At 50.2% G+C, this 18,856-nt stretch overlaps 2 protein-coding genes across 6 annotated transcripts; both read left to right on the forward strand.

Annotated features, from left to right (window-relative positions):
- Nucleotides 1-406: 406 nt before the first annotated feature.
- Nucleotides 407-12,249, forward strand: Acbd4 (acyl-CoA binding domain containing 4). 5 transcript variants are annotated; one of them, XM_042671236.1, is made up of 11 exons: nt 407-501; nt 598-673; nt 780-910; nt 1,126-1,246; nt 1,325-1,409; nt 1,680-1,800; nt 1,984-2,058; nt 2,336-2,406; nt 2,525-2,615; nt 3,488-3,627; nt 11,868-12,249. In XM_042671236.1, the coding sequence occupies exons 3-11, from the start codon at nt 829-831 to the stop codon at nt 11,871-11,873; spliced, it is 792 nt and encodes a 263-aa protein (XP_042527170.1). In that variant the 5' UTR covers nt 407-501; nt 598-673; nt 780-828; the 3' UTR covers nt 11,874-12,249. The 5 variants fall into 5 exon arrangements, with proteins under 5 accessions (XP_042527170.1, XP_042527135.1, XP_042527160.1 ...); XM_042671201.1 differs by lacking the exon at nt 11,868-12,249 and adding an exon at nt 8,054-8,797; XM_042671226.1 differs by lacking the exon at nt 11,868-12,249 and adding an exon at nt 8,057-8,797.
- Nucleotides 12,250-13,743: 1,494 nt separating this feature from the next.
- Hexim1 (HEXIM P-TEFb complex subunit 1) lies at nt 13,744-15,916 on the forward strand. The gene is made up of 2 exons (XM_042671188.1): nt 13,744-13,808; nt 14,444-15,916. The coding sequence occupies exon 2, from the start codon at nt 14,478-14,480 to the stop codon at nt 15,543-15,545; it is 1,068 nt and encodes a 355-aa protein (XP_042527122.1). The 5' UTR covers nt 13,744-13,808; nt 14,444-14,477; the 3' UTR covers nt 15,546-15,916.
- Nucleotides 15,917-18,856: the final 2,940 nt, after the last annotated feature.

An 18,856-nucleotide genomic window follows, 5' to 3' on the forward strand; every position in this document is an offset into this window, starting at 1 on the left:
CTCATATGCTTTCCCAAACTCGACTTCGATGTCCTGCCTTCAGAATTCCAGGTCCCTGATCCTGACTTTTAATTTTCTGTTCCTATCGCGCCCAAGAATCCGAAGAGCTGAGTTGGCGGGAGGGCGGGGGGGGGGCTCAGAACCGCCGCCAAGGATCGGCTGATCGGCTCTGGTGAGTATCCACCAGGGGGCGCGAGAACTCCGCGGACACTCACTATGTCCACTCGAGGGCGCTGCCACCTTCCTCTGACGCTGGGGGGAGGGAGGGGAATACGATTAGCATCTCCTGATTGGGTGAGGTACCGCGAGTCTATTTGCATAATCTTGAAAGGGACACTCTGAGTGGTGAGGATATAGAAACCGAATGTGAAACGGTACCTCTGATTGGCTCAAAATTTCCCTTTAGTGCGGCTTTCCCTTCCCTGCCACACTGGACCCTGAGGTCAATCGGAAGCCACCGACCAATAAGTGGTGAGCGAGGACCCAGATGGGTGCAGCGGGGTAAGTGTCCGGGCGAGTGCCGGGGTGCTGGGGGGCACGCTGGGAAGCCGCCGGCCCCGCCCTGACTCCGCCTCGCTTGTATGTTCTCCTGTCCAGGAGCTGAGACGGGGTCTGGCGCTGCGACCCTCACTACCTGCCCCTTGACACCCTGGCCCCACTCACCTGTCTTAAGGTAGGAAAAGGAGTCCCCATGGCTGCAGCTTCTGGCCACCTCGGGGCCAGATCTCACAGTTTAGTTTTGCACCTCTGGGTGACATACCGCCGGGTATAACCCTCAGGTCTGTTTTTGGAGTCGCTCCGAAGTAGGGCTCCAAGGCCCAGAGCAGCATGGGGACTGAGGATGAAGAGCCCGACTGCCACAAGCAGTTCCGCGCTGCTGTCAGCGTCATTCAGAACCTGCCTAAGAATGGTGAGACTGCATTTGGGGGTTCAGGATGCCGGGGGGGGGTCACACTTTGAGGAGCAAGTGGCCCTTTCATCATGGCAGTGCTTGCTGACAAGTCCCTGCCAGGGTTGTGGGACTTCCCCATCTGTGCTCTCTTCAAGAATGGTTCCCCCTCACCTCCATCTTCTTGGGGCTGGGTGGGCCATGCTGTGTGCTCCACTTCTCAATCCTCTGCCCAGGCTCTTACCGCCCCTCCTATGAAGAGATGCTGAGATTCTACAGCTACTACAAGCAAGCGACCACGGGGCCCTGCCTAGTGCCCCGGCCTGGTTTCTGGGACCCCATTGGACGATACAAGTGGTGAGCATCCTATCTGTTGAGCAAACTACTTCAGCTCTCACCGAGCCTGCTCACAACCCTCTGCCCTCCATCCCCCAGGGATGCCTGGAACAGCCTGGGCAAGATGAGCAGGGAGGAGGCCATGTCTGCCTACATCACTGAGATGAAGCTGGTGGCACAGAAGGTAGAGAGAGGGCTGCCATTCTCGGTCTCTAAGTTTCCAACCAGGTGGCCTGCCCCTCCGACTTCCAGTGCTGACCTCCATTTTTCCTATTCATTGGTAGTCCTCTGGGAATCACCACCATCCCATTGTCTTCCACCCTTGCTTGCCTGATCCTGACTGGGTACAAGGTGGATATGTGTGATGGGGCAGAAGCCCAGCCCAAGAAGGTGGGGTTGGGGTGATGGGAGAGTCTGATTCCACCCTATAAGAAAATTAACTCCTCCCACACAGGTGATTGACACTGTGCCCCTAAGTGAGGTGGGTGAGGATGCATTTGCTTACTTTGAGCCCCTGTACCAGGTGATCCCTGACATGCCAAAGCCCCCAGAAACCTTCCTGAGAAGAGAAACAGGTAAGATCCCAGTGAACTAGGTTGGGAGGACTGTTATGTTGGGGGTGCCGGAGATAGGAGGCATCAGATAATCCCCCTGGACATTATCAGGCCTTGTCCATGGTGAATGGAGATGAGGGATTTTATCTCACTGAAGATGCCAAACACTTCCCTGCCCCACCTCTGAATGATGTGTCTTGACAGGCTGGAAAGACCAGGTACAGAATAGAGAAGATGGGCCTCGATGCCACTCCAGGGACCCAGCATTCTCCCATGGAGGTTTGTGCTTGAGCAGGAAGGAGAGACTCAGCCTGGTGGGGGGCATCTCCAGGAGGGGAAGGGAGGAGTCTGGGTGCCCTTCAGGCCTCATCCCCAGGGAAGCTGAGAGTTCCTGTGCTCCCAAGGCCAAGTAGGCCCGGAGTCTGTTGCAGAGCCTCACTCTTGCCCTGGCAGGAGTTCTAGCATCTCCTGAACAGGTGTTGCCACCCACCTGTATACTCTTCCCCTCTCTCCAATAGCTCTCTCTTGGCAGTAACCCTTCCTCTCCTCTTCCCAGAGGCCCAGCCACCCAGAGACCTGGACTTGGAGGTTTTCTGTGATTCCCTGGAGCAGCTGGAGTCTGAGCTAGTGAGACCCACCCCCACCACCTTCCCTTCCTTTCCCTTCTCTTCCCTTCCCTTCCCTACCCTACCCTATCCTGCCTTACTCACTCCAGCCCCACCCTGGGACCTGGGACTCATCTCAGCAGGTTTGGGCTGAGCATAGGGGAGCAGCTGGAGGAGAGCCTGAAACCAGAACCAGTCCCGAGTCCCCCAGTGAATCCCCCAGTGAGAAAGGTGAGCTCCTGTTGATCTTTCCCTTCACCCTCCCTGTGGTCCTAGCACCCCCTGGACTTTCCTTGGTTGTCCTCCTAGGCAAAGGTAAAAGTCCATCTCAGGCACTAGAGAGTGGCCTCTATCTGGCTAGACACCTGACTGAATGGGCGAAGTCCCTGCCCTTAGCTCTTCTCCTGTTTCCTAATTGTGGTGTGTGTGTGTGTGTGTGTGTGTGTGTGTGTGTGTGTGTGTGTGTGTGTGTGTGTGTGTGTGTGTGTGTGTGTGTGTGTGTGTGTGTGCGCGCGCGCCACTCCTGAGGCTTGAACTCAGAGCCTGAGTACTGTCCCTGAGCATTTCAAGGCTACTACTCTACTTGAGCCACGGTGCCACTTCTGGCTTTTTTTTTTTTTTGTCGGTCGTGGGGCTTGAACTCTGGGCCTGGGCGCTGTCCCTTAGCTCTTCAGCTCAAGGCGAGCGCTCTACCACTTGAGCTACAGCGCCACTTCCGGTTTTCTGGTGGTTTATTGGAGATAGGAGTCTCACAGTCTTTCCTGCCCGGACTGGCTTTGAACTGTGATTCTCAGATCTCAGCCTCCTGAGTAGCTAGGATTACAGGCGTGAGCCACCAGCACCCGGCTTGGCTTTTTTTTGTTTTTTTGGGGTTTTTTGTTTTTTTGTGGTTACTTGGAGGCAAGAGTCTCATGGACTTTCCTGCTGGGGATGGTTTTAAACTGTGCTCCTCAGATATCAGCTTTCTGAGTAGCTAGAATGACATGAGTAAGCCACTCCATCCAAGGATGGAGCTGTGTGCTAGACTACCTTACTTGTGTCCCTCTGGCCAGTAACTGAACTGCTTCCTGAGTGCTTTTCCTTGTGTCTCTAATGCTCCACAGAGATGTTGAGGGGCAGTCTGCTAGGGCCCCAGGAGTTGGACAAATGGCTGATGGGGACAGTTCGGGCATTGCAGGAGAGCATGCAGGATGTCCAGGGGAGACTTCAGAGTCTAGAGAGCAAGCCCCGGCCCCCTAAGCAGGTGAGATCTCCCCCACCCCACCCCACATAACCATCACTTGAAACTTGAGGCCAGATTATGGGCAAAACTTTGGGTCATTACTCTGGACTCCTGGTCCAGCCATGTTTGTCCTTGTCCCATACCTTTACCTACCTTCCCATAGCTGTGTAGAGAGAATGGTGTGGCCTTTGCTGCAGGTTAGGAGGTCTTTCTTCTAGGAGAGTAAGAAAAGTCTGCCAAGAAAGGAGACCCTTCCCTGCTGGCTCTTCTTTGTCCAAGAGAAGCCCCAGTAAGAGGCCAATCCCACGAGGCAGAAAGGCCATGAAGTGTGTCTGCCCTTTGCAATGGGCTGGGGTCCCTGTTGCCCCTCAACCAGAACTCCCATCCCTTGATTTAGCATTGACCCCTCTCCCCTCAAACAGTTACCCCTTCATCTCTCATCTTGTTTCACCCCAGCTCCTACAGAATAATTAACAGTTGTCAGGCTGGGAATGTGGCTTAGTGGTAGAGTGCTTAGTCGAGTGCTCACCTAGCATGCATGAAGCCCTGAGTTCGATTCCTCAGTACCACATAAACAGAAAAAGCTGGAAGTGGCACTGTGGCTTAAGTGGTAGAGTGCTAGCCTTGAGCAAAAGAAGCTCAGGGACAGTGCCCAGGCCCTGAGCTCAAGCCCCAAGACTGGCCAAAAAAAAAAAAAGAAAAATCAGTTGTCATTGTTAGGCCTCAGCTGTATACCAAACATTTACTTGCATATTCTTATTGGTTCTGCACAGTGACCCTATGACAGGTTTTCTTTTTCTTTCCTCTCCCCTTGGCAGATGGGGAAACGGAGGTTCTGAAAGGCTGCCTGAGGGCACACAGATTGGGGAAGGTCACTGGGCTGCCATGGCCTAAGACAATGCTAGGTGCTTTAATAGTGCCCAGTATACAGAAAGGCCTCCTTGAATGGGGTCCATTAGTATTATTAGGATTAATAACATAAGTGATAGAGCTGAGTGAGGCCTACCTCCTATACTGGTTCTCACAATTCTGGCATATTTCGCTCTCTCTCTCTCCTCTCTCTCTCTCCTACCTTCTTTCCTTCCTTCCTTCCTTCCTTCCTTCCTTTTTTTTTAAATGTACTGATGTTTGAGCTCAGATCATTGTGCATACCAGGCAAGCCTGTACTCCCTGAATCACACCTGCAGCCCTGGAGTGATCTGTTTGTGAGAAGCCTGGGTGGCTGGAACAGAAGAGGGCTCTCTGTGGGGGATCCTGGGGGTGAACCCTAACCCACTGAGCACCATGGCTAAAAGCCACAGAGGTTTCAACACTGCCGCCCTTCCCCCCACAGGATATTCTTTTCTTTTTCAGTGTTGTTTTTCTCCTACCAATTTGAAGTGCTGAGGCTTTTCAAGTAATTATAATCCTTATAATATTCCACCCTGAAACACTTAGGTTTACGTCTCTCAAAATACAAATGTTCTATTACCTAGCTCAAGTCTACACTGTTTTATCCCACACAGTCTATTCCTTAATAGCACCAAAATTGAGTCCAACTTTAGATTTTCCCAGCTGTCCTGGACAGCATTTTCCAGCTGCTGGTGGTCCAGTGGGGGAACCACACCTTGCAACTGCTTCTTCTGTCTTTATGTGTCATTATTATTTTTTTGGTCGGTCATGGGGCTTGAACACGGCCTGGACGTTAACCCTGAGCTCTTCAGCTTAAGGCAAGCGCTCTACCACTTGAGCCACAGCACCACTTCCGGTTTTCTGGTGGCTAATTGGACGTAAGAGTCTCATGGACTTTCCTCTTGGGCTGGCCTTGAACCATGATCTTCAGATCTCAGCCTCCTGAGTAGCTAGGATTACAGGCATGAGCCACTAGTACCTGGCTGCTGCTTATGATTATTATTATCATATTTTTGTAGTGCTATGGATAGAGCCCAGTTTCTCAAGCATACCAGGCAAGTGCTTTACCATTAAGCTAACACCCCAACCTAAGTCAAGTTTTTTAATCTAGACCAGTCTTTTCCTTTGCTACTGATCTGCTGACCAAGCTGAGCAGAGGTCCTCTTAGAATGTTCCACCTCTGTCTGATCACCTCTGATTCCTGCATACACTGTATTTCCTGTGAACTAGATGTGAGATAGAGTGGATTAGGATCTGTTTCAACATTTTGGGCCTGATTCCAGCAGAATTCTGCTTGTTACATACAAGGGGCATATATTATCTGGATCCCCACCACTAGTGGTCCTAATGTAGACTGCTGGCATGAATATAGGGGTAACTGTCTCATATCACCTATGTAAAGTCAAGTTCTCTGAGCCAAGGGATCAGGTCCAAATCAACTTCATCTGATTCTCAGTATTTGACAATTGATCACTTTTGAATAATGATTTAGCAGTTGCAAACAAATGATTTTTTTTGGCGGGGGGGTGTCCGGTCGTGGGGCCTAAACTCTGGGCCTGTGCGCTATCCCTCAGCTCTTCAGCTCAAGGCTAGCGCTCTACCACTTGAGTCACAGCGCCACTTCCGGTTTTTTTTTCTTTTTGCTTATGTGGTGCTGAGGAATTGAACCCAGGGCCTCATGCATGAAAGGCAAGCACTCTACCACTGAGCCACCTTTCCAGCCCACAAATGATTTTTTTAATTCCATTGTTTCTCTGACATTTATTAGCTAACATTTCCCCATAGAGTTTCAAATACAGTTTCTAATGGATAGGTAGGATACGGTGGGGGTTTTTGTTGTTGTTGGTTTTTGCCAGTCCTGAGGCTTGAACTTAGGGCCTGAGCACTGTCTCTGAGCTTCTTTTACTCAAGGCTATCACTCTACACTTGAGCCACAGTACCACTTCTGGATTTTTCTGTTTATGTGGTACTGAGGAATTGAACCCAGGGCTTCATGCATGCTAGGCAAGCACTCTACCACTAAGCCACATTCCCAGCCTCATTTTGTGTTGTTTTATGTGGTCTTGGGAATTGAACCCAGGGCCTCTCACATACAAGGCAAGTGCTTTAGCCGAGCCCTTCATTATCTATTTTTAGAGTAAGGAATTGACTTGAAAACTTTCTTAATGATGACAAGTTTTATGCTTTTGTTTGTTTTTCTTTTGTGTGTATACAGATGCCAAGTTTTGAATTCAGGGCCCTTTGCTCTCAGCTTTCTTGCTCAGGGCTGGTGCTCTACCACTTGAAACATGCCTCCAGTTTGGCCTTTTGTTGGTTTAATTGGAGATGAAGTCTCAAAGACTTTTCTGCCTAGGCTGGCTTTGAACTGAGGTCCTCCAGCTCTCAGCTCTTGAGTAGTTAGGATGACAGGTATGAGCCACTGGTGCCCAGCTCTAGTTATCTTGAGTATTAATCTGAACTCCTGAATTTATATTCAGTATTAAGATCACTGGTAATGGTTGATTTTATTTTTTATTTTTGAGTCCAGTCATGGGGCCTGAACTCTGGGCCTGGGCGCTGTCCCTCAGCTCTTCAGCTCAAGGCTAGCACTCTACCACTTGAGCCACAGCACCACTTCTGGCTTTTTTCTTTTTTGCTTATGTGGTGCTGAGGAATCAAACCCAGGGACTCATGCATGCAAGGCAAGTGCTCTACCACTGAGCCACCTTCCCAGCCCTGGTTGATTTTATTTTTGTGCTCAGGTTAAACTTGGGGTCTTGAACTTAGTCCCTCTCTCCAGGCACTCTACCACTTGAGCCACATCCTCTTTGTTTTTTTTAGATAGGGTCTCCAATTTTTGCCTGTGCCAGCCTGGACCACAGTTCTATTCATACCATCTGGGATGACATGCGTGTGTCACCACAGCCAGCTTATTGGTTGAGATGGGAGAGAGGTCTCACTAATTGTTTGCTGTGTCTAACCTTGAGCTGCAATCCTACTGATCTCTACCTTCCTAGAAGCTGGGATTACAGGCCACATTTGGCCAAATATTCTTTTCAGTGCCCAGATTGTCACAACTTCGGCCAATGGAGATTCTTTTAAGCCAAGGTCCTTATGGCCTTAGAATGCAACTTTATTCGTTCGTATAAATGACTCTGCTTTTCTAGTATAAGAAGTCCCATATTTTCACCCTACTTTTCCTGCCCACCCCTGGAATCAACTGCTTCTAGAGGAAAAGCCTATTTAGAAAGGAATGTCTGAGTACCTAGGGTCCTCCTTTGAAATAGGGGGCACATACTTTATAATACAGGTCTCAGGTCCTGCAACAACAGAATGGTTGCACTGTGGCCCACAGGAGCCAGTCTCTCTCTCCAGCTTCTCCTAGAACCTTGGTTTGGACCATGATGGAGGGAGCTGGAGTCCAACATGTCAAATGACATACAACAGGCTAATGCTATACATGTGAGACTCATTTTCCCAACCTTCAGAGACATGAGCCTTATGAGTTCCAGAAACAGGTTTCTAGAGAAGGCTGGGCTGTGCCTAGGCTGGCCCCTGACTCCCTCCCTCTTGGCAGCAGATACCCCCAGCCCGGGCTCGGCCTTGGCCCCTCAGGCTCTCAGCTCCCACGTTGTTCTTCTTGCTCCTGTGGCCCTTCGTTGTCCAGTGGCTCTTCCGACAGTTTCGGACCCAGAAGAGGTGACTGTGGAAGACCAGGTCTCCAGCAATGGAGGAGGCTAGGAGCCCCTGTCCTGCTCTGCCTGAGCCTTACTAGGGTTTAGAACAGCATTAGAAATCGCCCCTCCCATCCACCTTTGCCTTAGCACCCCTTTCCTTACTAGGGACCCCATAAGACCCCACTCTCCCCTGCAGTTCACAGGGCTGCTCCCCCTGCTCCAGGCCTAGGCTGCCCTGGAAGACTACAATCAATCATGGTGCACAGACTCTCATTTCTGGGTTGGCAATAAGCGGGGTGGTGCTGCCCATCTCACCCTTCTCTGGGTCACTCAACTCTCCTCCCACCCCCGCTGGCTGCTCCCGGAGGAGGCTCGGCTCTAGGGCAAGTTGGGACTTGAGCCTGGCTGCAAGACTGATTGGCTGGAAGGGTGGAGGGTGGCAGGAAGGTTGAGCAGAGCAGGAAAGGGAGCAAAGACCTGGGGACTGGGAGGAGGGAACACTGGGGTATCTTGTGTCTGGGAGACACAGAGACACACAGACAGACACACACACACAAACACACAGCAAGCAAGCTCAGGTCATCCTCACTGAAGATTCACTTGCAAATGAATGTTTCACCAAATAAAATAAAATTTCAATCTTCTGTTTTCTGTGCCCCACACAGAGGAGAGGGAAGTGGAAGTAGGGGGTGTGGGCATGGGGCAAGAGAACCTGCCCTGCTGGCTTCCCCAGGGCGATGTGGTACCCCCCAGAGGCTGCTTGTGTTTCCCTGTGAGAAATACTTCCTGTCTCTAGGGAAACCAGCCTCGAGTGGGTTTGGGAGGGAGTCAGGGTGCAGGGTGGGCCTCCTGGCTGGTCCTGGTCCTGGCTGGAAGTCTACAGGTGGGAGTAGAAGGGATAACACTGGAGAGGGAGGGGGGTATTGGTTGGGGTTCCAGTCTGAATGGAAGGACAGCTGCTTCCTGCTCTGATCTCTGGATATAAGACAGGGGGACCAAGCCCCTGATCCTAGAAGTGCTTGCTGAACCCTCAGCTGATGCTGTCTTCCTATGACCTCTGGCCCTCCCAGAGAACTTTCTGGAAGGGCAGGGCCGTGCATCATCCAGAGCCCCAGTTGGTGTGGTTATGGCCTATAAAGACCTCATGAACTGCTTAGCCTTCAGACTTTGGCTAACCACCCTGGCCTCTCCCATGATCTCCTGTCGTCCTACTGGAGCTTCCTTGCTCCAGCCACAAGCCTGTATTTGGCATCAAATTGGCCATTCCTGGTAACCCATGACTCTTGGACCCCTGGCCAGGGTCTCAAGCCTTGAAGGGCTGCTGAAGCATTGACTACCCTAAAGCTGCTACCTGGGCCCCAGGACCTTTGTGCCCCTGGGTGAGGAAGGAATAATCCTGAAGGCCACAGGTGGGAGACACTCAGACTGAAGGTTCCTCTGTCAGCCTCTGACCTTCATGTTTGCCCCAGCCTTGACCATTATTTCCTTCGCTGGAAGTCTAGGCCATTCTTTTTTTTTTTTTTTGGTCTGTCCTGGGGCTTGAACTCTGGGCCTGGGCGCTGTCCCTCAGCTCTTCAGCTCAAGGCGAGCGCTCTACCACTTGAGCTACAGCGCCACTTCCGGTTTTCTGGTGGTTTCATTGGAGATAGGAGTCTCACGGTCTCTCCTGCCCGGGCTGGCTTTGAACCGCGATCCTCAGATCTCAGCCTCCTGAGTAGCTAGGATTACAGGCGTGAGCCACCAGCGCCCGGCGTCTAGGCCATTCTTAACCTTTAATTTTGTCAAAGCAGAGAGGGTAGCTCTTACATAGGCATTTGTAGCTCCACAGGGCACAGCTCAGGGTCACGAGCAGAGAGGCTGAATAAACCCAATAGTGATGGTCAGTGGTAGGGCAGCAGGAGCAATGTAACTGGTGCCAGGATGCAGGGAGAGACTGAAGCCTGCTCTTCCTTTTGCTGGCTGTAGTAGGCCCAGGCTCTGAGGCAAGATTGCCTTGTTTGTGAAATAGGAATGATTCCCCTCCATCATGATGAGGTCTGGGGATTTTACAAGGAGAGAGTAAACATGAAGTGCTTGGCAAAGGGTTGCAAACACATCCAATATTGAGGTACCTAGATCTTGTTTGAGAGAATTCTGGAAATCCACAATCTATCACTCCAATCACCCCTTTCCTAATAGTATAAATGAAAGCCTACAATTTAGCCTAATAAACTGAGGCTAGGTTCAGAGATGTACCTTCCAAATCTCCTGGGAGGGGGAGGGAGTGAGGGACCCCAGTCCTCTAAAGCCTGAAAATACGGTAGCAGTTTGGAGGGCTTTGACTTTTCCAGTTAAGTTCTCTACAGAGATCTTTTCCTCTGGTTCTTGCTCTCCTGGACACTCCCAAGAGATGGAAAAGAAACAGAGAAGAGCAGATTTCTCATTCAGATAAATAGACATACATTTCTTCTCCCCCCCCCCCCCACCACACACTTCTCTTGCCAGTCCTGGGGCTTGAATTCAAGACCTGGGCACTGTTCCTGAGCTTCTTTTGCTCAAGGCTATCACTCTACCACTTGAACCACAGCACCACTTCCAGCTTTTTCTATGTCTGTGGTACTGAGGAATTGAACCCAGGGCTTCATGTATGCTAGGCAAGCAATCTCCCACTAAGCCACATTCCCAGCCTCTTTTTCTTTTTCTGGCCTGTTCTAGGACTTGAACTCTGGGCCTGAGTGCTGTCCTGAGCTTCTCTGTGCTCAAAGCTAGAGCTCTACCACTTCAGCCACAGCCTCAACCACTTCTGGCTTTTTTGTTTTCTTTTTTGTAATTTATTAGAGATAAGAGTCGTGTGGACTTTTCTGCCTGGGATGGCTTTGAACTGCAATCCTCAGATCTCAGCCTCCTGAGTAACTAGGATTACAGGCAAAAGCCACCAGTACCTGGCTAGACCTAAGTTTCTAGAAGTGTAGGGAAACCAGCTGTGATAGTCATTTCCAAAAACCCAAATGCCCTGGGGCCATTCTTGCTTGCTTTCCCCCTTGCCAGTCACCTCTGCCCCATAGACTACTCCTAAATTCCTAGGCAATCCCTCACTTCCCACATGAGGGATGTCTGCCTTTCATAAAACGCTACTCTTGGGCTGGGAAGGTGGCTCAGTGGTAGAGTGCTTGCCTTGCATGCATGAGGCCCTGGGTTTGATTCCTCAGTACCACATAAGCAGAAAAAGTTGGAAGTGGGGCTGAGGCTCAAGTGGTAGAGTGCTCACCTTGAGCTGAAGAGCTGAGGGACAGCGCCCAGGCCCAGAGTTCAGGCCCCACAACCGACAAAAAAAAAAATGCTCCTCTTTGCCTGTGAGGTGGCAGGTCTGTAGTCCACCTACAGGACCAAGCAGGAGAATCACTTAAGTCCAGGAGTTTAAGGCCAGCTTAGGCAACATAATGACTCCCCAAATACAAATACTGGGGATGGAGGCATGGCTCAAGTGATAAGTGCCTGCCTAGCAAGCACAAGGCTCTGGATCCAAACTTAGTATGCAAAACAAAAATACCAAATCAAATATAAATTACTGCTAGAAGTGATTGTTCATACTTTTAATCCCAACATTTTTTGAGGCTGAGGTAGTAGTAACAAGTTTGAGGCTAGTTTGTGTAATATAGGAGCTTAAAAATAAAGACAGAAAGGTAAAATACCCTTCTTTGGTGCTACTTTGCTCCCATATTCTTTATCATTCAGAGCTGACCAAGAAGTCACTCCCTCCACACCACCTGTCGGTAATCTCCTAACCTGACCTGCCAGCGGCTTGGCTCACAAGCTCCTGTAGAGGTTTTCATCACTTGTCATTTTGGCTCGTCGAGGTTAGGCTTCTCCACATAGACCAAGAACAACAGGAGGTGAGGATGACATTTTATTCATCTTTGTGCCCTCTTAACAAATGACTGTCAAATACGTCTGCAAGGGGTTGGTTCTACATTAGATGGAAACCGTTGGATTGAAAAAAGAACTCAATCTGGAGTTGTTGAGGGGGGAAAAAAAGAGCATTTTTGTGTTTATGACAAAGACAAATGGCACAGGAGTCACAAAGCCCTGCACTCCAGTCAGAACCACCACTTGTCATGTGACCTTGGACAAGTCACTTGTTTCCTTTCCTAGTCTTTAACTCTTTAAGAGATTTAAGTCTTCACTGGTTGCCCATTTCTAAAATGGAGACGGTATAATTCCTACCCTGCCTGCCTTGGTGGCCGTGGTGAGGTCAAATGGTTTTGGGCGTGGAATATCATGCAGCACACCAGGGTTGGAACAATAACAACAACAACAACAATAATAATAATATGTGTGATACAAGGAGTGCAACAGAAGAGCAGCAGCAATCCTAAAGCCCAGGTCTTGGGAGGGGTCTTCGGGTCCCAGGGCTGGAAGATGCTTCTGGGGAGAACGGGGGTCCCCACCTTGGGTTAGCACCCTGAGAGGCATTCTGGGGCCAGGCCTCCACCTCGGGGCAGCCTTGGGCCCTGCATCCTCCCAGGCGCCCAAGGAGGGAGGGCTCCTGGGGGACGACCCTCCTTCTCCCATATTAAACTCATTCATTTTGAACCCCTCCCCAATAAAGACGCTCGTCGGCGGGCACGCACTCTGCCTAGACTCGGAAGTGAAGAGACCAAACCGGCCTCGGGAGGCCATTTTCTTTGACCGAAGCCGAGGCCGGGGTCGACTCCTTCAACCCCACCTGGATGGAGCTTTCCATCTGGCCCAGGAGAGGTTTGGTCGTAGACCGTTCTGTACTGGCCTCAGGGACCGGGAAGAAATCGCCAAGCCCTGGCGGGGGGCCGGGATCCAGCCACTTTCACCCGAGGGTCCCCAGGGTAGGCGGGGGCCGACGTCACCGGGACTCGAACCCGCCCTCTCGTCCCTCGAGGCCTAGTCTGTGGCGGCTTCACGAAACGAACTGTCACGCTGTCCCTTTAAGGCGGCACTTTTTATTCATCATTTGTTTACTTCGTCTTGCGCTCTTCGTTTTTTGAGAATTATATGCACAATATCCCTCCGCAAATGTCCGTTCAGGAGACAAGCTACCTGCCTTGAAGCTATTACTGTAAATCTTGCGAATCCGGACTTTGCTGCCGTGTTCAACCTCTCTTTATGTGATTTTAATCCTTTTACACTTTAGGGACTACTTTTTGGGAATAAACCATTTTTAAGTTTTGTTAACAAATATTTGTGACCGCCAAAACCTCCCTCCGAGGGCATGGTACGATAATAGTCTTTAAAATACACCTTTTCTTAAAGACATTCTGCGTGGGCTCCCGTCGGTCACGGAATGTTCTCATATTCCTGAATCCGAATGGTATGGTCCAGAGCCCGCCCCATCTTCTCTTCGATTGGTCTTGTTTCTTTGGAGGGACGAGTAAGTCTTAGCCAATGGGGACCCACGCTTCTCTAGCAAGGAACAAGCTAAGGCAAGCGGCAGCCTGGGGGACGCCCCCTTCGGGCCCAGGGATTGGCTACGTCGCACGGCGCACGAGGAGGGCGGGCTTGAAAGCCGAGGACTACGCTTCCCGGCTCCCCGCCTAGGGAACTCTATTACGCGTGCGCATGGGCGGGGCGAACAGGCTTCTCTATAAAAGGGGTGCAGAGGACTGGGAGGCAGCAGTTGGAAGTTGGCAGGTGGAAAAGCAGGTTGGGAGGGGAAGTCGGGGGAGGAGGCGGAAGAGGAGCTGTCGGAAGGGGGAGGAGGGAGGGAGGGAGGGAGGGAGGGAGGGAGGAAAAGAGGAGGAGGCGGAGGAGAACTGAGCTGAGCAGAGCATCGAGCCAAAGGGGAGATGAGTTTGTCTGTCCTCGGCTAAGGCTCTGGCCCGGCCTAGGGAACTAAGAGCTCGGGTTGGAGCGACACCCGTGGAAGTGGGAGGAGGTGGCTCTGGGACTTTAACCCCTTGTGGGCTCTGCGGCAGGGGATTTAACCCTTTGTGGATTCGGCCCCTCGGAGGCAGCGTCATCGGGTAGTTTTAACCCCTTCGGGGTGAGTTTAACCCGTTGGACTTAAACCGCATCTCCTTGCCACCAACTCGTAGACCGTGGGGGCACTCGGCGGGGAGGCTTGAAGCCCACCTTCTCCTCACACTACTGTTGGTGCCGCTGCACCCTTGGACCTGCTCGCTGACCGCGCAGCAGGCGCTTAACCCTTTGCTGACTTGATTTTAAGTTGCAAGTGGGAGTTTGCTGACAGGAAGACGCAAAGTCGTCACTGGAGGAATTACAGGTTAAAGAGGACTTCTGAGCATTTTTCTAAAACATAAACCTCTTTTCTCCACAAGGACTGCAAACTTCAAGAGGAGGACTTAACTAGCCATGGCCGAGCCACTCTTGTCAGAATATCAACACCAGCCTCAAACTAGCAACTGTACAGGTGCTGCTGCTGTCCGTGAGGAGCAGAACCCTGACCGCCCCCCGGGCGCGGAGGAGCGGGTGCCCAAGGAGGACGGTAGGTGGCAATCGAGAGCGTCCCCCCTGTCGGGCGGCTGTCCGGGGCTGGAGGGAGAAGGGAGCCTGGAGCCCCAGCCGCCTCCCATGCAGACCCAGGCCTGTCCGGAATCTAGCTGCCTGGACGCGGGCGAAAAAGGCCAGAATGGGGACGACCTGTCCGCCGGCGGCGCCTCCCCGCCGCCGGGAGGGGAGCCGACGTCCGAGCCGCTCTCCCAGCCGGTTCCTGACCCCGAGACCAAGTTGGGGGCTCCCGCCGCTGAAGGCGAGGACGCGTGGGGACAGCAGCTGAGGCAGCTGGGCAAGAAAAAACATAGGAGACGCCCCTCCAAGAAGAAGCGGCATTGGAAACCATATTACAAGCTGACCTGGGAGGAGAAGAAAAAGTTTGACGAGAAGCAGAGCCTACGAGCTTCGAGGATTCGAGCTGAGATGTTCGCCAAGGGCCAACCGGTTGCGCCCTACAACACCACGCAGTTCCTCATGGATGATCACGACCAAGAGGAGCCGGATCTCAAAACCGGCCTCTATCCCAAGCGGGCTGCGGCCAAGTCCGACGACACCAGCGATGAGGACTTTATGGAGGAGGCGGGCGAGGAGGACGGGGGCAGCGATGGTATGGGAGGTGACGGCAGCGAGTTTCTGCAGCGGGACTTCTCGGAGACTTACGAGCGGTACCACGCGGAAAGCCTGCAGAACATGAGCAAGCAAGAGCTCATCAAGGAGTACCTGGAGCTGGAGAAGTGCCTCTCACGCATGGAGGACGAGAACAACCGGCTGCGGCTGGAAAGCAAGCGGCTGGGTGGCGATGACGCGCGCGTGCGGGAGCTGGAGCTGGAGCTGGCCCGGCTGCGCGCCGAGAACCTCCAGCTGCAGACGGAGAACGAACTCCATCGGCAGCAGGAGCGGGCGCCGCTTTCCAAGTTTGGAGACTAGACTGTAAACTTTTGGGGGGAGGGGGAAAGGGGGACTTTTTACAGTGCTGGAATGTAACATTATACACAAGTGTATATAAGACAGTGGACCTTTTTATGACATAATCAGAAGAGAAAATCCCCTCCGGCTTTGGTTGGTTTGGTAAATTTAGCTATGATGTAGCTTTGCGTGCTTTCTTCTGTTCTTTAATTATGTGAAACTGAAGGGTTGCTTTTCTTGTTTTCCTTTTTAAAGTTTTTTTAATGTGTAATTTGACCAAATTATAATGCATTTTTCTGTTAAGAGAAATCCCCTCAAACCGAGCTATAAGGTGGCCAAATCTGAGAACCAATAAATTCTAGTTATAATAAATTTAATATTTGTAAATGTAATAGTTCCAGTGTGATTTCTAGACCTAATTCAAAATACTGATTTATGTGACAGAACTTCTGAAGGGTTAACACAAAATTCTTAAGTTTGTCTTTTAAGAAATTCAAAATTGGGGCTGGGAATGTGGCTTAGTAGTAGAATGCTTGCCCAGCATGCATGAAGCTCTGGGTTTGATTCCTCAGTACCACATAAACAGAAAAAGCCAGAAGTGGTGCTGTGGCCCAAGTGGTAGAGCGCTAGCCTTGAGCACAGAGTACAGTGCCAAGACAGTGCCCAGGCTCTGAGTTCAAGCTCCAGGACCTGCAAAAAGGAAAAGAAAAAAAGAAAAGAATTCTAAATTTCCTGTGAAAAATGAGAAAATGTTTGCCATCTGTTTTTCTTCTGGGTTTCAGAATGCTACAATATACAGTCAGGTAAAATACTGAATTATCTGCAACATTTAACTGTGTTTGCTTTGTAGTTCATTGGTTTTCTTTTTCTTTTTTTGTTGGTCATGGGTCTTGAACTTGGCCTGGGCACTTTCCCTGAGCTCTTTCTTCAGCTCAAGGCTAGCTCTCTACCACTTAAGCCACAGTGCCGCTTTCAGTTTTCTGGTGGTTAATTGGAGATAAAAGTCTCAGGACTTTCCTGCCCAGGCTGACTTTGAACTATGATCCTCAGATCTCAGCCTCTTGACTAGCTAGGATTACAGGCACGAGCCAATAGTACCAGTCCTGAGACTTTGAACTCAGGGCCTGGACACTGTCCCTGAGTTTTCTTTACTCAAGGCTAGAGCCTCTACCGCGTTGAGATACAGCTCCACTTCCAGTTTTCTAGTGGTTATCTGGAGATAAGAGTCTCAAGGACTTTCTTGCTTGAGCTGGCTTGGAACTATGATCCTTAGATCTCAGCCTTCTGAGTAGCTAGGATTACAAGCATGAGCCACCAGCACCTGGCTGGCTTTGTTGATTCTGGAAAAATAAACCAATAATGGGTGTTTTGGGGAGTGGAAAGTGGCTAAAATCAGAAGCCTAAATCCTGCTGCTTGTTGGGCAAAGCTACTAATAAGCTGAGCACAAAGCCCTGAGTTAGATCCCAACATTAAAAAAAAAAAGTTTAGTACCAAACAAAGTTTAATTTGTTAGGATGTCTATCCTGATGGACTCATTTTCTTTCTACAAGTTAGTTTTCAGTAATCCTCCATTCTCTCCATAAAAAGGCTAGGAGTTATTGCATGAGGCTCTTGGTAAATGTTTTGCTTTCTTAGTGCAGTGACTAGTTAGAAACTTATGGGGAAGTTCTTTATATTAAATGTTTAAAGGTGGAGAATATTGGATTTATAAAGGAAATGGCTGTGGTATCCAAGGATTTGGCCTAATTGCCTAACAAAGTGATCTCTTAAAAAAAAAAAAAAAAAGTGGCACTGTGGCTCAAGTGGTAGAGTGCTGGCCTTGAGCTGAAGAGCCAAGGGGCAGCGCCCAGGCCCAGAGTTCAGGCTCCATGACTGACAAATAAATAAAATAAAAGTAAACATTTTGGGTTGAGAAGGTGGCTCAGTGGTAGAGTGCTTGCCTCACATGTATGAGGCCCTGGATTTGATTCCTCAGCACCACATACACAGAAAAAGCCAGAAGTGGTGCTGTGGCTCAAGTGGTAGAGCGCTAGCCTTGAGCTGAAGAGTGCAGGGGCAGTGCCCAGGCCCAGAGTTCAAGCCCATGACCAAAAAAAAAAAAAAAAAAAAGGAGCTGTCCACCTCTCCATAAGGTCAAATTGAGATAAGAAAATGCCTCTCATTGCAAATAAAATTATACAGCTCTGGTAAGGAGCTAGATGAGGTCCTCAGGGGCTGAATCTTATATATTCTCCACAGTCAATATTCTCAGTCTCCTAACTTGTACTGTTGGCTGTTTATTTGTTTGTTTTTTTTGTCGGTCATGGGGCTTGAACTCTGGGCCTGGCCACTGTCCCTCAGCTCTTCAGCTCAAGGCAAGCGCTCTACCACTTGAGCTACAGCGCCACTTCTGGTTTTCTGGTGGTTTATTGGAGATACGAGTCTCACGGTCTCTCCTGCCCGGGCTGGCTTTGAACCTCGATCCTCAGATCTCAGCCTCCTGAGTAGCTAGGATTACAGGCGTGAGCCACCAGCGCCTGGCTATACACCTGCTCTTTATCAGTGTTTCCCTACAACAATATGTGGAGCTGTGGCTCAAGTGGTGGAGTGCTAGCCTTGAATGGAATAAGCTAAGGACCAAAGGACAGTGCTCAGGCCCTGAGTTCAAGCCTAGGTACTGGTGTCCACATGTGCACACGTGCACACACACAAAACCTCCTTAGCTGAGAAGGGAAACCCTGATTGAGAAGCTGTTTTGCAACTAAATGGCAACAGTGGTGGTGGAAAGTTCGAGTGAAATGCCCTTGCAAGGATGCAAGTGCTTTACCAGAAGCTGAGACCTAAAGGATCAAGGTTGGAGGCCAGCCTTGTGAGATTCCATCTCGAAAATAACCAGCAAAAAGCTGGACCTGTGGTGTAGCTCAAGTGGTAGAGTAGCAGCCTAGGAAGCACAAGCCACTGAGTTCAAACCTAGTACCACCAAGAACTGAAATGTACTTTATGATGCGCAAGCATATACTAATCAATAAATTAAGGGAAACTATGGCAGTAGGATGGAATTGGCCTTCATCCTGGACTGTGCTGGTCTTATTCTACCAAGTGATAACACTTGAGACCCTCTTTTATTTTTTTGGAGGGGGGGAGCAGACTTGTCTTCACACACTCTCATTTGGCTTTTTCACTCAAGACTGATGTTCTACCTCTTGAATCACACCTCTACTTCCTGTTAATTTTTTGTACTGGGGAAATACTGTGTGATCAGTTTTTATCTTTGACCTAAAATTACATTAAATGTTTATTTGAAATAGTTTTCTTCATGTTTTTCTTTTTTTCTGCTATGACGTCATGCAGC

The sequence above is a fragment of the Dipodomys spectabilis genome, unplaced genomic scaffold, assembly GCF_019054845.1.
Source record: "Dipodomys spectabilis isolate Male_0828 unplaced genomic scaffold, ASM1905484v1 ptg000018l, whole genome shotgun sequence".
Lineage (NCBI taxonomy): Eukaryota > Metazoa > Chordata > Mammalia > Rodentia > Heteromyidae > Dipodomys > Dipodomys spectabilis.